This window comes from Rosa chinensis, chromosome 7 (assembly GCF_002994745.2).
Source record: "Rosa chinensis cultivar Old Blush chromosome 7, RchiOBHm-V2, whole genome shotgun sequence".
NCBI lineage: Eukaryota > Viridiplantae > Streptophyta > Magnoliopsida > Rosales > Rosaceae > Rosa > Rosa chinensis.
Genome location: NC_037094.1, coordinates 38,641,242 through 38,653,554, shown reverse-complemented (window position 1 = coordinate 38,653,554; position 12,313 = coordinate 38,641,242). Strand labels below are relative to the sequence as shown.

General features: G+C 38.4%; 3 protein-coding genes and 1 long non-coding RNA gene across 4 annotated transcripts; all 4 read right to left on the bottom strand.

Annotated features, from left to right (window-relative positions):
• Window positions 1-815: 815 nt before the first annotated feature.
• On the bottom strand, window positions 816-2,627 carry LOC121048801 (sirohydrochlorin ferrochelatase, chloroplastic-like). Its single transcript, XM_024316140.2, has 6 exons — window positions 2,521-2,627; window positions 2,255-2,421; window positions 2,045-2,105; window positions 1,779-1,890; window positions 1,586-1,678; window positions 816-1,009 (listed from the first exon to the last, which is right to left on the bottom strand). The coding sequence occupies exons 1-6, from the start codon at window positions 2,625-2,627 to the stop codon at window positions 908-910; spliced, it is 642 nt and encodes a 213-aa protein (XP_024171908.1). The 3' UTR covers window positions 816-907.
• A 44-nt stretch (window positions 2,628-2,671) lies between these two features.
• On the bottom strand, window positions 2,672-6,176 carry LOC112177899 (UDP-N-acetylglucosamine transferase subunit ALG14). Its single transcript, XM_040510325.1, is given in 6 exon segments — window positions 2,672-2,735; window positions 3,769-3,774; window positions 5,234-5,340; window positions 5,442-5,501; window positions 5,593-5,810; window positions 5,813-6,176. Coding segments are annotated over 6 exon segments (786 nt in total). The 5' UTR covers window positions 6,144-6,176.
• On the bottom strand, window positions 3,900-4,728 carry LOC121050438. The gene is made up of 3 exons (XR_005802963.1): window positions 4,543-4,728; window positions 4,270-4,358; window positions 3,900-3,964 (listed from the first exon to the last, which is right to left on the bottom strand). It is a non-coding gene; the product is annotated as an uncharacterized LOC121050438 (long non-coding RNA).
• A 1,067-nt stretch (window positions 6,177-7,243) lies between the features above and the next one.
• On the bottom strand, window positions 7,244-8,074 carry LOC112177898 (pentatricopeptide repeat-containing protein At3g14730). The gene has a single exon (XM_024316139.1). It carries the CDS (start codon window positions 8,072-8,074, stop codon window positions 7,244-7,246), a length of 831 nt encoding a protein of 276 aa, XP_024171907.1.
• Window positions 8,075-12,313: the final 4,239 nt, after the last annotated feature.

Sequence of the window (12,313 nt, the reverse complement as noted above, 5' to 3'; positions counted from 1 at the left end):
TGTACAAAGGACTGCTATTATATACAAGAGCATCAGTAAGCTATTCTAGGTAAGCTATAATTGCATACAACACGATCCTACAATTACTCCTAGACTATAATTGCATACAACACGATCCTACAATCACTCCTAGACTCAGAATGTAATCTTAATCAATCACTCCAATTACTCTGTACCAGATCACAGCAAGATTATTGACTATCTTCTTTCCTTTATCAGCTAGACCATTGATTACATGTGGAACAGTTAAGTAAAACTAGCAAAATGGAAATATCACGCCTACAAAGTAGAAAATCCAGGCCGCATAGCATATACAAAGACAGTGAATGGAAGTCATGGAGTTCAGGACAAAGTATGAACTATGAAATGAAGAAAACTAAGAGGCGTCCTTTCCCTAAACGCGGTTATCTTGATGCAACCTCTGCCAAAGGGTGAGTATGGCATATTTAGAGAATGTTGGGGAAGACCTCTAAACACTTTGGTGGCTACTGGGTCTTTCAGTAAACAACTGAAATGGAAGGTTGATGATAAAGACCCACCTCAGTTCAATCTTTGCTGAAGTTGGCCACAAGTCTATATCTCATGCCAACTACATAGTTTTATGTAGTTGGCTTCACTGCAATTGTAGAAATATTTAAGAACAATGCCAAAGGTGCCATTCACATAAGTCCAATTCGGACCATCAGTATCCAGTTACAACCCAGGCAATTCTACAATATTCAGAATAAATAGCGTTGCTTCTTTTTCGGCCAAATCCTTCCCAACTATTTGAGTTGGCTGCATGAATCGTGGTTCACAACAGATGCCGGATGCTTTCTATATATGGCTATCCAAGTTGCAAGATCACTTGGTTTCGAAAGTGAAATGGTGCCTTACCCCATACTGTTTTGGTATGAACTTGCATGAATCAATGGAGCTGCCATTTGCCTGTTCCAACACAAACAGCACACTCACTTGCATCTCCAGCAACATGGCTCAAGCAGTGATTGATTCTGTCATTCATAACATCCTGCAACCAGAGACCTCATCATCTTAGAATGAAAGCACAATGTAGCCTTTGAAACCAATATCTGCAATTATCTTGATCATTAGTTCACTGATTAGTACTTGAGCAAGAGAAAATAAATATATTAGGCACAAGCTCCCTTATGCGGGGGACTTGCGATCCTATACCTATATACATTTCTTTGTGTTTGAGTGTGTAAATATCTATATGTTTCTAAAACCAGAAGAAATACATTACTGTCAAGTAAACTTCGGTAAGTGCCAATAGAGCAAAAACTTAGAACCTTCTGTGACAATGGATAATGTTTAGGACAAGGGAAAAAAACGACTGCAGTCTATTGATATTTGGCTTCGGATCCAACTTGAGCAACAGCAAATATAACTCTAAGCAAAGCTAGCTTCAGAAAATATTGAGCGACAACAATGTCTGATCCTACACAAGCGTTATATGCATGTGTGTCTGATCCTATCCTAATTAACTAATTTAATCATCAATAGAACTTCAAGCAAAGTTGTAGACATTTCTGCGACAATGAATGATTCAGGAAAAACAAAAAGAAAGGAAATTCCATAGACATACCACAAGTAGCGGGTGGAGACCTAGAGGCGCGGTCACCATATATGACACACCAGGATGCTCCTTTGCAGCTTCAGCTGTTAGAGATGGTATGTCCTGCGAAATAAGTAGTCTTATTATTCATTCTCCCATTATATCTTAAAACATTCATAGAGACTTAACCAAAAGCGGAATTCAATTGCGGCTAACCATGTACCTGCTTCCAATGTCTTCCTGGTAAGAGGAAAAAGGGGCTCACAATAACACGATTGGCACCTTGTTCAACACACGAATTGAACACGTCTTGAATTGAAGGGTCTGCCAACTCCTAATCACACAACATTTACAGATAGAATCACTATTTCACTCACATTTCTATAAGCAATCAAGAAATGCATTATGTACTTGCAATGTTTACAAAAATTCAAATCCAATGTGAAAAAAAATTATTAACCCAAAAGTAAAAAAATCCAATCTTACCATATGTGAGCAGGCTCCACTATAGCATACCCAGTTCTCTCCCTAAACATGTCCACAAACTCATCTGTAATTCAACCATAATCACAACCTCAGATAAAAAATAAGAAGTTACAAACTTTACTAGACCACAGTAAAAAAGGAACTGCCTTTCAACTGTTAAATGCAAACCCAGAATCTCAATCATCTTCTAGAAGCTTACACGTACTTACTTACTCAGCATGAGGTTTGATTCCTTACGGCGCGAGCCATGGTCGATGATGACGCCGCCGTCTCTGTTGCCAACTCCATGGGGATTAGTTTGTCCCAATCCTCCATTCCCGGTCCCGATGCTTAAAACTCTAGTTCTGGAGGGGCCTCTCTGCAAATTCGAGAAGTTGAGGCTCGGGGGTTAGGGTTTGTTCTACTGTCGGTTGCCGGGGAGATTTTAACAAATCAAAATGGCATCACTTTGAAAAATGAATCAGTATTGCACAAAGAACTTTACAGCAGTTGAATAGTTCTGACCCAATCCTCGTGGGTAGTATAACACAATTTTCGTCAGTACAAGTTCGGAGTTGTCGACTACATTTGAAGTAGAGTAACTCATAGAAGGTAAAAACATTAATTGGAGGTTAGAAACTATCAAAGTGACTACATGAGACAGCCAATATGGTGAGCTCGGGGATATTTCCTCTCTAGCTGTGGCCATTGCACACTACTAGAAAACAGGCCTATGGCCACAACCATTAATATGTGGCTATTGAGTCTACTGAGGACAGATAGTTGTGGCTATTGGTCTTTAGCTACAAATATGGTGTCCGACGCTATTTGTACAGACTCCATTTGGAATTGTACCAATTAGCCACCACAAACTCTGTCCGTGCCAATTCGGGGTACATTGCCAAAAGCGGTAGACTCTGCACTCTCTGACAATGAACAGTGACTTATGCTTTATTTATATTATTAAATGTTACCATTAAATGCCAGATTACCACCCAATTCTGGAATCTAGTTTTGAAGAAATCTGCCACTCTGGTTTGTTATTCGTGGGTCCCATTGTACGACAGTTCTTGTATTGAAGCAAAAATATACTTGTTTTTATACCATTGCCAAAATGTATGTACAGCTGACCAAATCCAATACTAGCCGTCCATACCTATACTTAAAAGAGTAAAAGTATCCTCAAATGGAAATTAAAAATTTAAGTACAATAATTTTCCCTGCAGCTCTACTGAAGACGCCCAATGTCACACAAACTCTTCTGATGTGCTTCTGCCCAAATAATATCCTACAGAAAAACCCAAGAAACACAAATTAATAGGATATGTCTGCCATAAAATTTGGTCTTGCCCAAATACAACAATGACATCAATAGAGGATGAAAGCTTTATATACATACATCAAAATGTGTATATATAACATTAGTTATGCTAGAGATAAAATTATAACATGATAGATATTGATTATATCAAAATGTATTGCAGTAGGAGTCTCCTCTGTTATCCTATACAAACTCTAGTAATCAGTTCAAATGTATCAAGAAATTTCAAAAGTTCGCTGTTCCGGTGACTTGCAGATTCATAACTACCTCCAACATTAGTTATTGACACTTTTCTGAACTTATACACATATGCCAAAGGAAGAAAGTGCATTCAGCTCTCAACCCTCCAAAGCATTAAACAGAATATCCAACCTATCATTGCTTGTAAAAAATTTATAAATTGAGTTGTGGAAATTATAACCTGCACAAGAATCTCAGGCTTGGACATTAGAGTAGAATGATCCATTCCCTCCTCAGTCTCCTCCAACAGCTAGCAAAAAGTAAGGAGGGAAAGAATTTATAAAAAATACGGAGATGTAAGTATTCATAGTAGGTGATGCGAACTTGTTGACTTCTTCATTAGCGAAAATCAACTTATAAACTTCTTATCTTACTGTTGTTAGCTTCAAATATATAACAAAATATTTTTTGAGCAAAATGCCATTGAAACCAGAAACAAAATGAAAGCACTAACGAAAATAAATTAGGTTTCCAAATCAAATAGACACCGACTGCAGAGCAAACAAAAGAAAGTTAGGGAAAGCAAATAGAGCGACATCAGGAGTTCGTTTTTCTGCTTCTCTTTGCTGTAAAACACAGTAATGAATCAATACATAGCTAATACCATCATCGATCATATTTCCTATAAGTTACAAAGTAAGAAAGATGCACACAATTGAAAATAATAAGCTCTACAAAGTGAACTTACAGTCGTATAGAGAGTCTGAGACTGAGCGATGAAGATGAGTAGAGTAGACGAGTATAGAACACTGACAGCTAATTAAAAGGTTTTTCATTCTGCACCAGTGATTATGCAAGCAAATCAAATCCAAATCCAAATCCAAATCCAAATTCAAAATTTAAGATAATCAGAAAGCATAACAAAGTAGATACAAAGAAAAACAAAAACTAGAGTCTCTTGGGATCGCCCCATATGCACAGATTCAACAAAAGCTTCAATAGATCGAGTAGAGAGATCGACCTCTATTTCACGGCGTCATCTGGATCAGAAACTTGGGACATGAATAAATCGTCAGTTGAAGTAGCGATGTGGAGCGGCGTACATCGGAAGATGTTGATCAGCGATTGCCATTGCCAGCGATCCCGTCGATTGCAGTGAGGGGAGGAGAAGACTGAATAGGATGGATGGAAGAGAGAGAAAGAGGATGTAACTAAATGGCCCCGAACAGATAACATATTTAATTAAAACCCAAAAAAAATTATGTTTCTATTTTTTGTTTATTAATTAATTATGGGACCTGCGAGTGAGAAAATTTACTGCACTACTGCCTTGCGACGGACAGATAACAATTTAATTATATTATATATGACTAAACAATTGGCCACGGACAGATAACATATTTAATTAAACAAAAAATTGAAAAATATATAATTTTAATTATGTTTATGTTTTTTGTTCATTAATTATGGGACCCGCGAGTGAGAAAATCTGCAATTGTGTCCTGCCTTGCGACGGACTAGGTGGGTTTTGTCACTGGCTTTCTTAAAAAATCATCCCCTGCGACGGATGGTGTGCCTAAATCAATTAAAGCTTCAGTTAAGAGTTGACTGTCCCAAATTAGGACAAATTGTAACTATACAGCCACAGATGGGTGCTCGTCCCTATTGGGGCTGTGGCTATAGGCCATATTTCTAGTAGTGGCACAAAGAACTGATCAGCTATGCATAACTTGTAAAGAAGCAAGCCACTTAGGGAAAGCCTCTGTACTCTTGCTATACTCTCCACATAAAACACAGATGACCATCTAATCCCCACAACCTGCATGATATCAACCAAGAATCAAAACACTGAATTGATCATGCAATGAACAACAGCCCAGATAAAGAAAGAAAAAGAGAATCTAAAAGATGCACACAAACCTTAAATAAGAATGCAATTACACAAAGTGGAACACAAGTCCCAGGCCCGTTGCATAGAATCTGCAATTCCAATTGATAATAAAACAGTTGATTTAGGACAATGTTCAAATCTAAAGAAATAAAAACGAGTAGAGAAAAAAAAGAACATTACCACTTGAGGTCTGATGCTTAGCATTAGCCAAAGTCCATGAACCATAGCGATCAAAGTAGTCAACAGAGAGGTTATATACGATTGACCCACTTCCCTACTTCAAAAGATCTGCATGAACTGTGAGCGTGAAGTCTCCATTTTGTCCACAGTCTCTTCTAGCAAGCGAGCTTTCTGGGGGCTCATATTGTCAGTAGCAGCAGCAATGTAGAACCGGGGGAAAATCTGTCCTTTTGCAGCACGGATAACAGGTTGAGCATCTCTGAAGTGTGACCCCCTGAGCCTAATAATATGATGAGTGTACTAAGGGGTGGCAGTGCGAAGCCTGCAGACCCTCTGGTTTTGAGGGGTTTGCCGGATCGGTAAAATACATAGAGCAGACGAATCAAGATCAACATCACACTTATGATTACCACAGTAATTGTGACGTTGCAGGCCATGATTGGGAAATCAAAAGGAGAGGGAACTGAAGCAGGCAGAGTTTGGAGCCAGAAATTTTCAATAGAAAACAGGGGATGATGATAGATCAAGGCAATCTTTAAGACTTTAACCATTACATAATGTAAAATACAAAATCATTCCAAAAAAAAAAATGAAAAATGCAAACCCTTGAATATTAAGCAACAAATATAAACCAGTATACCCCATAAACATAATAGATGCAAGGAATAAAGTAGAAAGAAAAAACAAAATCATTCAATTATATATCTAAAGGTAAGAAAAGTAATTTGCTAAATAACAAAGAAATAAAAATCAGTATGGAAATCTACCTACAATACAACACCAAAAACAAATACGATTCCAGTCATACCCTACTTGTGCTAACACTAAAGAATTGAAAGATACCAACTCTTGTATCAGCTTTCTCGTCTCAATGCAAGGAAAGTGATTTTCATTTTCCTAGGTAGTGCCAACGTCAGTTAATTGTCTTAATGAAAAAATTTTCTATTGAGAACTACCGTGCCTTGTTCAAGTAGATCTAGAGCTGGGGCACATATCCATGCTCACGAAGTCGAGCTGTCAAGGAGTCCAATTCAGCATAAATAAAGTTGGTTTTAGGATGGACCCAATCACCATTGATAAAAGCATGCACATCATCCTTCAACTCAGTCCAGCTACAGCCTGGTGCCTTCTTGATATTCGGTTGCCTCATTGTACGTCTAACTTCTGATACCTCCATATTGATCGGTATCTACGAAAATATTGGACGTTAACACATAATTACCAGAGTGCCCTGGGTCAAGTTCCATGCTTCTGTGCAGCAACTTCTGCAATATCTGAATTTCTATGCAGTCGATATGCTGCTAACAATGCCCTCCACACACCACAGATTGGCCTGAATAGGCATGTTTTGCACCAATTCAAATGCCTCCTCTACGTGTCCAGCTCAACCAAGCATGTCAACCACACAGGTATTATGCTCAATGGTTGGAATTACACCATATTTTGACTTCATTTGTCTCAATAATTCACGCCCTTCACTCACTAACCCTGCATGGCTGCATGCAGACAAAACCCCAACAAAAGTGACGTCATCAACCTCAATCTGTGCCCCACACATGCGAGAAAACATATGTAACGCCTCATTAGCATTGCCGTGCATGCCACAACCCATGATCATGATGTTCCATGACGCTACATCCTTATATTTCATCTAATCAAAAACCATATAAGCATTTCTCGTGCTCCCACATTTTGTGTGCATGTCCATGATCGCATTGGTCATTAGCACATCGTTAACATCTTCCTTATTCACATCCTTACCAATCTCATTTTTAATCATATATCCATGAATCTCTCTACCATACATCAAAGCTGCTAGATGAGACCACGCTGGAACAACTATCGTGATGGTCACCAGATCAGGTAGAACCCCAGCACCTAACATTCTATACAAAAGCTTGAGAGTTTCATCATGATAACCACACTGTTCATGCATTGCTATAATTGAGTTCCAAGAATATATATCCTTATCAATCATCATCTCAAAAATATCTAATGCATCTTCTGTAAGCTTGCATTTTCCATACATGTCGATCAATGCATTTGAAACCTCAAAATGTGAATCATAACCCATTTTCAATACAAACCCATGCACTGCTCTCCCATTGTCAAAATCTCCCATCATGGCGAAGATCGACAATACCCCAGTTACCGTAAACCTACTAGACTCAACCCTTTCCTCACCCATTACCCTAAAGACAACCAAAGCCTCATCAAAACATCCAATCTGTGCAAACCCATTAACCATTGCATTCCAAAGCACAACATCTCTAGAAGGCAACTCCTCAAACACTTTCTGTGCCTCCTCCACTAACACAGATTTAAAATATGTATTCACCAAAGCACTACCAACATATACATCTAATTCCAACCCAAGTTTAACCACTAAGGGATGAGCCTTCAAAACCTCCAGTACCCCACAACAAGCTCTGATAGCACATGGAAACGTAAACTTATCTGGCACAACACTTGCCAACCGCATTCTTTTATAGAATTCAAATCCATTTTTTATTGAAAGGTAGATGGCAGCTTGTGGATTTGCCCAATTCTTTTTTTTATTGTGAAATTTCAACTGTGTGAATATATGGATTATGCTTTGTGCAACGGACCATGGATTATAGCTGGCCAAACACTTGTGGTTCAAAAATGGAGACCTGATTTTGACCCTGAAGAAGAACAAATCAACCACGTGGCTGTTTGGGTCTGAATCAATGGCTTGCCTGTGAAATACTTCAAACAGTGCACAATGGAGATCATTGGTAGTATGCTTGGCCGTGTTGTTAAAGTTGATCAACACACTCTCGCACAAGCTCATGGTAAATTTTGCAGGATCTGTGTTGAGATTAACTTGAATGAACCGCTAAAACCGTTCGTTGAGATGGGTGGTAAACCTTATGGTGTTGTTTATGAAGGGATCTCAACAATATGTTTCAATTGTGGGGTTTATGGACATGTTAAGGATCAATGCCCTTATGCTTCTACTAAATCTGCTACAGAGAATTCTAGTCCTACACAACAAACTATGCCTAGCATATTAAAGTTAATGCTTTATTCCTTATGTTTTTCTCTTTATGCTTTAACTCAAGTAGTTGTTGTAAAACCATAATTACTTTGGCTTTTGTGTCTAAAGTGTGGTGTCTAATATGGCAGCTGCATCTCTAGAAACTATAGAGAGAATCTGATCAAAAAATATCAGAACAGAGGAGTGAGCAACAAAGGGTGCTGCAGCCTCTTCTTTCAATAAAAAAATCATCTTCTTGCATCTGTGTCTATACCATCACTTCTATATCAAATATATACTGGTGTATGTGTGTGATTGAGTGCAGGAGATAAAGATCAACTGATCTAAGAAGCTAATCAAGGCAACGTACCTGATTGGAGTTGTGAAGAGTAGTTGCATAACAAGGCAGCAAGCTTGGATCAAAGGAGGTGAGTAATAGCTCAACCCCAACATCTGGTATCAGAGCTTAGTCTGATCAAGGCTAAGCTGGGTGTTGTGATTTCTGAAAAAAGAAGAAGGAGAAATTAATCAAGTTTCTTGAAGAATCAACCATAGCAAGTTCAAGCTCAAGTGGTGATCTTCGAACTCCAATATTTGTTGGAGAAAATTTCGATTTCTGGAGAATCAAGATGAGGATAATCCTCAAATCCTATGATATTTGGTATCTAGTTGAAGATGGTTTTGATATTGCAGCAAATACGGAAGGTTTCACAGAAGCTCAGAAGATGGAGCTGAAATAAAACATGAAGAAGGATGCTAAAGCTCTTGCAATAATCCATGGAGCAGTCTCAGAAGAAATCTTCCCCAGAATCTCAAATGAGGAGACTTCAAAATCTGCGTGGGATGTTCTAGATGAAGAGTACAGAGGTACTACTGAGGTTAGAGCTGTGAAACTTCAATCTTTACGTAGAGATTTTGAATATACTAGAATGAAAGATGGTGAATCTCTTGAAGATTATCTCACTAGGCTAACAGATATAGTGAACCAAATGAAAGCTTATTGAGAAACTCTAGAAGATAAGAGAGCAGTTCAAAAAATACTTATTAGCTTATCGGAGAAGTTTGATTCCATAGTTTCTGTTATTGATATGACAAAAGATATTGAAACCATAGGGGTTCAAAAAGTCATTGGTTCTCTAAAAGCCTATGATCAAAGGTTGCATAAGCGTGCTGAAAGTGCAATGGAGAGTGCCTTTCAAACACTTAGCCTTAGTTCAAAGAATTCTGATCAACCTAGTTCTTCTCAAGGCAAAAGTAATGTGCCTAAGAAGAATTGGAAAGGAAAAAACAAGAAGTGGGAAAAGAAGGGCAGTAATGAAGAAAAGGGTAGTTCAAGTTATAGTGCTATGGTGAAATGCAAAACTTGTGGAAAGTTTCACATTGGTGTGTGTTGGTTTAAAGGAAAGCCAAAATGTCAAAACTGTAACAGGTTTGGACATGTGCAAAAGGATTGCGATCTGAACAAGCATCAAGCAAACTTCACCGAAGAGCAAGACAATGATGGCAACATGTTCTTTGCTTGTCAAGCAGCAACTATACCGGAAAATGAAAATGTTTGGTTTGTTGATAGTGGCTGCAGCAATCATATGACAGCAAATCAGTCCATTCTTGTGGATATTGATAAATTTGTGATCAAACGAGTAAAGATGGGCAATGGTGATCTAGTACAAGCAAGAGGAAGAGGAACACTTGTTGTTGAAACAAAGAAAGGAAGAAGATTCATAAGAGAAGTTTTGTTGGTTCCAGAATTGATCAAAACCTTCTAAGTGTTGGGCAACTTCAAGAGAATGGTTACCCGGTACTTTTTGATGATAATTTGTGCACAATCTATGAAAAGAAAAAGAAAATGCAGATTGTGGCAACCATCAAGATGGAGAAGAACAGGAATTTTCCTATCTCTTTCAAATATCCAAGCAACATGGCTTTGAAGGTTGATGTTCTAGATGACTCTTGGCTTTGGCATAGGAGGTTTGGGCATCGAAATTTTCAGAGTTTGAAGCAACTACAACAGAGGAATATGGTGCATGGTTTACCAACAATTCAAGATGCCAATGAAGTGTGTGAAGGTTGTGCCATTGGGAAGCATCATCGAGAATCATTTCCTAAAGGGAAAGCTTGGAGAGCATCTACACCATTAGAGCTTGTCCATACTGATGTGTGTGGTCTAATGAAGACAAAAACTCATGGTGGCAACAGGTACTTCATAACCTTTATTGATGATTTCTCTAGAATGACTTGGGTGTATTTCTTGAGACAAAAATCAGAAGTGTTCACTGTGTTTAAAAAGTTCCAAGTGATGGTGGAAAGGCAAAGTGGGCATCTTATCAAGGTCTTGAGAAGTGATAGAGGTGGTGAATATAACTCAAAGGAGTTTGATAAATTCTGTGGAGACATTGGGCTCCAAAGGCAACTCACAGTGGCCTACACTCCACAACAAAATGGAGTAGCAGAAAGGAAAAATAGAACCATAGTCGAAATGGCTAAGTCTATGCTACATGAGATGGGGATGACACATGAATTTTGGGGTGAAGTGGTATACACTGCTGTCTACCTAATAAATAGGTGTCCTACTAAAGCAGTGGAAGATAAAACACCATTTGAAGCATGGAGTGGTAGAAAACCATCAGTGAATCACTTCAAGGTGTTTGGTTCTGTTTGTTTTGCTTATGTTCCAAGAGAGACAAGGCAGAAACTTGATGATTCAAGTGAGAAGTGCATTTTTGTGGGTTATAACACACAAAGCAAAGGCTATAGACTCTACAATTTGAAGAAAAAGAAGGTGATAATCTGTAGAGATGTTATCTTCAATGAAAAAGCCTCTTGGGATTGGAAGCAAAATGCAGTCCAAAGTCCCAACATTGAAATGGAAGAAGAGGAAGAAGAGGTAGAGAATCAAGAAATGAAGTTGAAGTTGTTGGAGGAACTCCACAACAAGTGACTCCAATGGGCAGTCCACAATCACAAACATCCGGATCCTCATCACCAAGTTCAACTCCTATAAGAATGAGGGATTTGAATGATGTCTATGCAAGCTGCAATTTCTGTGTCACAGAACCAGAAAACTTTGAAGAAGCAACGCAAGATGAAGCTTGGAAGAAAGCAATGGTGGAAGAGATAAATGTGATTGAGAAGAACAACACATGGGAGCTTATGAACAGACCAAGTGACAAAGAAGTCATTGGAGTGAAGTGGATTTACAAATCAAAGTTGAATCCAGATGGTTCTATTCAAAGGAACAAAGCAAGGCTGGTTGCAAAAGGGTATGCACAACAACCCGGAATTGATTACAATGAAACATTTGCACCAGTAGCAAGGCTTGATACAATTAGGAGTGTGATCTCCTTAGCAGCTCAAAAAGGTTGGTCTCTACACCAACTTGATGTGAAATCTGCATTCCTAAATGGAGTCCTAAAGGAAGAGGTCTATGTTGATCAACCGGAGGGCTTTGTTGTTAAAGGAGAAGAGATAAAGGTGTACAAGTTGAAGAAAGCTCTTTATGGCTTGAAACAAGCACCTAGAGCATGGTATGGGGAGATTGACTCTTATTTCATTGGGAAAGGCTTTCAAAGAAGCTACAATGAACCTACTCTCTACATCAAGATTGAAGGTAAAACTAACATTCTCATTGTTTCATTATATGTTGATGATTTTGTTTTTACTGGAAGTGATGAGAGTTTGATTAAGAAGTTCAAAGAAGAGATGATGAAAAAATATGAAATG

Bases quoted from the DNA above. Each gene is read 5' to 3' on its own strand.
- LOC121048801 (XM_024316140.2), bottom strand. From the start codon at position 2,627: ATGAGTTACTCTACTTCAAATGTAGTCGACAACTCCGAACTTGTACTG. The intron at 2,422-2,520 runs GTTCTTTGTGCA...CTAACCCCCGAG, and splicing joins AACTATTCAACTGCTGTAAA to CCTCAACTTCTCGAATTTGC. The intron at 2,106-2,254 runs GTAAGTAAGTAC...GTTGAATTACAG, and splicing joins GGAATCAAACCTCATGCTGA to ATGAGTTTGTGGACATGTTT.
- LOC112177898 (XM_024316139.1), bottom strand. From the start codon at position 8,074: ATGCGGTTGGCAAGTGTTGTGCCAGATAAGTTTACGTTTCCATGTGCT.